This window comes from Mus pahari, chromosome 5, assembly GCF_900095145.1.
Source record: "Mus pahari chromosome 5, PAHARI_EIJ_v1.1, whole genome shotgun sequence".
NCBI classification, from domain to species: Eukaryota; Metazoa; Chordata; class Mammalia; order Rodentia; family Muridae; genus Mus; species Mus pahari.
This window is the reverse complement of record NC_034594.1, coordinates 153,057,905-153,064,424: the sequence shown is the minus strand read 5'-3', so window position 1 is coordinate 153,064,424 and position 6,520 is coordinate 153,057,905. Positions and strand designations below refer to the sequence as shown.

At 50.6% G+C, this 6,520-nt stretch overlaps 1 protein-coding gene across 1 annotated transcript; it reads right to left on the bottom strand.

Annotated features, from left to right (window-relative positions):
* Positions 1 to 506: 506 nt before the first annotated feature.
* Positions 507 to 5,125, bottom strand: LOC110322579 (left-right determination factor 2). The gene is made up of 4 exons (XM_021199276.1): positions 4,876 to 5,125; positions 3,928 to 4,174; positions 3,450 to 3,695; positions 507 to 870 (listed from the first exon to the last, which is right to left on the bottom strand). The coding sequence occupies exons 1-4, from the start codon at positions 5,123 to 5,125 to the stop codon at positions 507 to 509; spliced, it is 1,107 nt and encodes a 368-aa protein (XP_021054935.1).
* Between the last annotated feature and the right edge of the window lie 1,395 nt (positions 5,126 to 6,520).

Genomic DNA, 6,520 nt, shown 5'->3' with positions numbered 1-6,520 from the left:
TGAGTTCCAGGACAGCCAGGGCTACACAGAGAAATCCTGTCTGGGGGGTGGGGGGAAGCAGTCACGCACAAATGAAATCTATAAAGCCATTGTCCAGGGCTAAGGTTAGGAGAAATGGGAACAACTGTTTTTTACAAGGAGCTGCCACAGGCTTCTGAGATGTCTCCCTCCCAGCCTGCTGTGGGCAGTCACTGTCATGGTACGCTGACCCCAGTAATCACTGTGTGAGAGTAAACTAGTTTTAATTCCCCTGTTCTCACCATAGGGCTTTGTTGCACATTAAGCTGAGAAGTGGCCAGAAAAGAGACTCAGCTGGGAACCTGTTCACTGCATAGCCATGTCCTTGGCTAAGTGGGGTCAGGGTGTCCTACTAGAGTGACATGATTTACCCATGTAAGTGCTTAAACTGGGTGATGGACAAGGAAACTAAGACTGTAGGGCAAAGGTCAGACGTGAGCACTAAGTTAGGACATAGCTCACTGAGAATATGGCTGTGGACAGGGGGACTACAGATCTATCCCCCTAGGTATGAGCGCCCCATCTGAGGCGCAGCTACAGGTCTGCACCCTCATGTTGGGCAGGCTGACCACTTGAGGCCTGATCCTGCCTCCCTCCTTCACGCTGACAATCATGGGCAGGGAGGTCATCTCTGAGGCAACACACTGCCGAGGCCCCAGAAATGGCCACCCGATGGTCAGGGACTCCGGTAGCTGGAGGCAGCTGCCCACACATTCGTAAGTCAGGAACCCTGGCGGTTCTAGGATCCAGTTCTCTGCCCACTTCATCCCCTGCAAGTCCAGATACATCTCCTGGCGACAGCATCGGGTGCCTTCAGTCACTGGTGCCTCAGGGTCACAATTGCCTTGAGCTCTGTAGGGGTGAGAGATCAAGGGTCACCTGACAGGGCAGGGGAGGGAGTCCTACCAACCAATTCCTAAGGCATTCAAAGAGAACCCTGTGAAGAGTAAAGAAATAAATATCTAGAATGTAAGGTGAGCTACCGCTTATTAAGAGTCTTGATATGCCAGGACTAGGTATGGCCTATATGTTATCTTAGGTGATATTTGTACTTCATCCTCAGAGGAATCATGAAGGAAAGTCTTAGCCTTGTTATACCTGAGGATTCTGAGACCCAAAGGTGCTCAGTGACATGACAGAGAACCAGTGAAAAGCAGAGCTAGATAGAACTGACCTTCATGACAAAGGCTTATCCTCAGCGACTAGTGTCCATGGGAGATGGCATCCAGAAAGCCCAAGCATACCAAAACAGTACAGCCTGTACATAAGAACTATGCACACCCTCCTACCGTATGTGGTTACCTATAATACCTAATGAAGTTGAGCATGGTGATGCCTGCCTCTGATCCCCCTAGCACTCAGGAAGCAATGACAGACTGATCTGTAAAGCTGAGGCCAGACTGACCTACACAGTTCCAGGACAGCTACACAGTGAGACTACTGAGAAGGTTTTTTAAAAGCACATGCTGCTGGTGACCTGGTGACGCATGTCTGTAATCCCAGCACTAGGGAGGTGAAGATAGCAAGAGGAGTGGTTCACGGTCATCCTGAGCTGTGTAGAGAATTCAAGAACAGCCTGAGCTATACGAGACCCTCGCCTCAAAATACAAAACGAGAACTGGGCAGATTGCTCAATGGGGGAAAAGCAAAAGTATGAGAGCAGTCTGAGTTCAAATCCCCAGTGCCCACAGAAGGCTAGCAGGGTAGTGTGCCTCAGTAATCAATATGCCCTAAAGTAAAACAGAAGGTAGGGACAGGAGAACCCCCGGAAGCTTGCAGTCAAACTTCATGCCAAGTAACAAGGGGCTCCTCTTTCAAACAAGACCTAAGGTAGACACTGACATTCAAGGTCATCCTCTGACCACCACATGCCTGCTATAGAACAAGCACACCCATAACACACACACACACACACACCACATACACATATACACCACATACATACCACACATATACATACACACATACACACCACACACACATATACATACCATACCTATACACCATACACACATATACATGCATACTCACCACACATACATACACACACCATACACACATGCATATATATTACACATACCACACATATACACACACCACATACACACACATGCACATATACTACACATACCACACATATACATACACACACCACATACACACACATGTACATATACTACACACACCAAACATACATACCACATATACACATATCATATATACACACTACACATACGCCACACATACCACACACACCACACATACATACTCACACCACATATATACACACCACAATACACACATGCATACATACTATACATGCACACATATACACACACCACACATACACACACATGCACATGTACTACACAAACCACACACACATATACACACATCACACTTACACACTATATACACATATACCACACATGCCACACATACATACTCACACCACACACATACACATTACACACACATACATATATACCACGCATACCATACATACATATACATACCACTTATACCACATACACACACATGCACACCACACACATATATATCACACACACATATACAATACACCACACATACCATACACACTGCACACATGCATACACATACCCACACACCACACATACACACATACTTCAAACATACGTATCGCATGTATGCACACACACCCCCACCCCCACACCTATACACACACCATAATGCTTATCAGGAGGAGCAAGATGGGGAGTAGAGAATGCTATGATAAAGATAAATATGAATAAAATTCCCCCAAAATAAAGAATTTTTAACAACAACAAAGAGTATATGCAGGGGAGGCAAGGTAGCTTAGCAGGTAAAGAGCTTACCATGCAAGACTGATGACCTGGGCAGGATTGGATCCCTGGAACTCATATAAAGATGACAGAGTAGAACACAGTACACAGAGCTGTCTGCTGATCTCCACATGCACATAGGTACACATGACACACATGTGCAATAGTAGCAAATACAATGTTTAAAGTACATGCCTAACAAGATGGGTTTTGTTGTTGTTTGTTCTGTTTTTAGTGGTTGGTTGTTTGGGTTGGGTTTGGGTTTGGGTTTGGGTTTTTTGACCAGACTGGCCTAGAACTCGGGGATCTGCCTGCCTCTCCCTTCCAAGTGTGGGATTAAAAGCATGCTCCACCAACCTGGCTTGAAGCTAAAAATCTTCAAAGACTTACTCTTGAAGGGAAGAGTGGAAATAGAATGTTATAATTCAATATTATAATACCATTTCTGAACGCACCACTGGAAAATATTACAGGTAGGAATGGCTCATCTCCGGGGGCAGCCTACATGTCCACACCTAAGCTGGTACAAAATCTCAGCGTGGCTGGGGGCGGAGAGAGAGGAGGACCCGGTCTATTGCATCCCTAGCCACCCGACCTCCACCCTACCCATAGTCCTTGAGGTCCAGCGTGTGTAGCTCCAGCTGTGGCTCGCCCTGCCCCTTGCTGTCTGGAGTCCCCTGCGCCGCGAATCGGACCAACTTGTGTGCGCTCCAGGTCCCCGGCCCCAGATGCTCCCTCTGCACCGACACCTGGAGCAGCAGCGGCTGCCTCGGCCGGCTCAGCTGCTGCCAGAAGTTCACGGCCTCGGTCACGTCGAAGGCCTTCCAGCCGCTCTCGTGGATGGACACGAGCCTGAGACACAGCAGTGCGCGTCAGGCGAGGGGACTGGAAAGCTGTTAGGGAGGCCCTGGAGGAGGAGTCTGTCCGACCGGGTACCCACCCCTATCATCTGCAACTCCCCTTCCCCTGCAGGGCCGAGCCCCGCACTTCCCAACTCCCCCAACACAAGCGCGCGCGCGCACACACACACACACACACTCACACACACACATCAGCAACAACTGCATCCAGCAGCATCCCCTACCTGGAGTCGATGAGGGCAGTGCGGTTGGAACCATCCTCACGGACTCTCAGCCATTCAATGGTGACCCGAGCCCGGGCACTGTGTGGGGACAGCCTCTCAAACCTCCGGAGAGCTGTTCTGGGCACAGGCTCCTGGAACAGCCGCAGGACGGCCTGCACCAGCTCGCTGTTAGGCGGCAGCCGCTGCTCCATGCCGAACACTAGCAGGTGAGTGGAGGTCTCTGACACCAGGAACCTCCCTGCCACCTCTGTGGACAAGGACAGAGTCAGCCGGGGCCTCTCCAGGTACCACAAGACCTCTAGGATAGCAGAGCCACTGTACTTAGAGGAGGCTAGGACAGAGCCTTTCCAGTTCTGTGCCTTTAAAAATCTCCAGGAAGAGCTTGTTCACTAAACCTCCCCAGCCAAGCACACAGAGCTTTGGGACCCAGAAGTAATGAAGCTGAAGAGAGTCGGGTCCTTATAGAAGCCCGGCCTTGGATCTGGTTTTCTTTAGGTCTGATCCCAGCCCTAACAGGGAGAGGCTCCATCTAGGCTCCTGCATCTCATCAGCGGGCTATACCGTTCTCAGAATGCTGGCGGTTTTGTTCGCTTTTAACCCAAAGTAGCTTCAACCAGTAATTTACTTCAGTGTTCATAGCACAAGACACAGTTTGGCCACTGTCCCAGATGGTCCTAGATGGTCACCCCAGAAATCACACTACTGTCTCCAGAAGAACTGGGTCCTTGCTACACCTACCCATACCCTATGGTCCTGCTTTGCTCTGCTCTCTTCTCTGAGTCTGGGTCTTGTCAGTCACTCCAGCCTGATGTACCTCCTCCCAGCCTTGAGAGTCCTCAGTACATGGTCACACCCCTCAACACACACACAAAGAAAGGGTCCACATCACCAGAGTGGGCATGGTCAGTCTGCCCTGTCTAGAGACCAGGGACAGCAGGAAGAACTCACCTCGAAAGTTCTGGCTGAACCTCTTGCCTCGAGAGCGGTCAGCGTGACTTCCCTGCAGCAGGGCCACATACTGGGACCTCACGTGGGTAGGGATGGCCATCTCCTTCACATCCATGCTGTCCAGGGTGGGGGTCTGGCTGAGCTGCAGCTGCTGCAGTAGACTGCTCAGGACCTGTTCCTCAGTCATCGCTGCCCCAGGGCCAGCCAGGGGTAGTACCCAGAGTGCCCAGCAAAGCCACAGGGACTTCATGGCGCTGCCCAGGAGAAATCGTGGCTATGTGCGTCCCTACAGTGCCCTGAAAAGCTCTTGGGACCTAGATGGTCTGCTAAGGGCTGGCACCGGCCTTCTTTATAGTTGGCCCTGGGGTGGGGGGCAGGGAGGAAGGACAAGAAAGGTCACACCCCTGGGACCTCCTGGGAACTCAGCATGAGACAAGCCCCTGCGCCCTGAGGAGGGGCTGTCTAAGAAAGGACCCAGAGAGCTGTCTGGAAGACACACAGACTGAGATTTCTGTCTGTGGGGTCACTGCCTCTCAACAATACTGTTCCCTCTTGTTGGGGTTATCTGATAATGTCACCGTCAGTTTTGTGGGTCAGAGAATTCCTGGGGGGAAAAACAGAGCGACTCTTTCACCAGTTGTTGAAGTACTATATTGCCTGTATAGCCATGGCTGGACTGAAATTTTCAGAAACGAGTCTAGGTCAGGGGGAGCCCAAACTTATAATCCTCCTCCCTTCATCCTCTGCATGCTAGAACTACAGCTGTGTATCACTCTGCCAGACCTGTTTAAGATTCTGGAAGACTTCTCCATGGGCCTGTGGAGGTCTAGATTTGTCCATGGAGAAGCAAAGAGAGAGTTGAGTCCTCTATTCCAGCTGGCTCCGGTCACTTCCACAGATAAAGGAACTGTACCTCCTTCAGTACCCCCACGGGTCTGTCCAGGTTCCTCACCGTCCTCATCACACCCCACCCTCCCATGCCTGAGGAAGACAGGTGCTGCTAACTAGAGACAGTCTCAGGAAACATGAAACCTGCGCTTGTCTCTCTGATCCCAGAGTACCACGGAATGTGCCTCTTCAGACAGCAACTCCTTCTGGGAGGGCTCGCCCACTAGGCTCATACCACGAGTGCTCAGGCTTGTGTCTTGCTCATGCCACAGAATTAAGGACAGAAACCTTCAGACAGAGGCCAGATCTGCCCGGACGCATGTCCAGTCCACAGCTGCAGGCACCTGACTGGCCCTACTTCCTTTAGCTCCCAGTTTACAACAGCTGGGTCTCGATACTTGGTAAATGTTATACATTCTCGGTGCCAGAAGACCCTGACTCAAAACAAATACATAACATATGCGCATGCATGATATCTCCGCAGCAGACATCTATGAGTGCTCTGTGTGCCAGGCCCCATCCCAAGCTGGGAGTATGGTTCCTTCCACACAGCACTTACAAGGCAGGTTTTAGCCGCAAGTGCATCTTTCAGATACTGGTCAGCTCACTACAGGACAAAGTCACCTGTCACAGTATGCAGTCAGAGGGGACCTTAGGATACGGATATATGCATCTGCCTCCCAAGGCCTCTTCTGGCTCAGAGATCTAAGGGTGTGCAGAAGGAAACCTTTCCTGTAGCCTATGGGAGGTGAGCAAT

What these genes read in the sequence shown, in the direction of transcription:
- LOC110322579 (XM_021199276.1), bottom strand. Translation starts at nt 5,125, where the DNA reads ATGAAGTCCCTGTGGCTTTGCTGGGCACTCTGGGTACTACCCCTGGCT. An exon ending in ACTGCCCTCATCGACTCCAG is followed by an intron (nt 3,696 to 3,927) that starts GTAGGGGATGCT and finishes GCTGTGTCTCAG; the next exon opens with GCTCGTGTCCATCCACGAGA. An exon ending in CTGGACCTCAAGGACTATGG is followed by an intron (nt 871 to 3,449) that starts GTAGGGTGGAGG and finishes TCACCCCTACAG; the next exon opens with AGCTCAAGGCAATTGTGACC.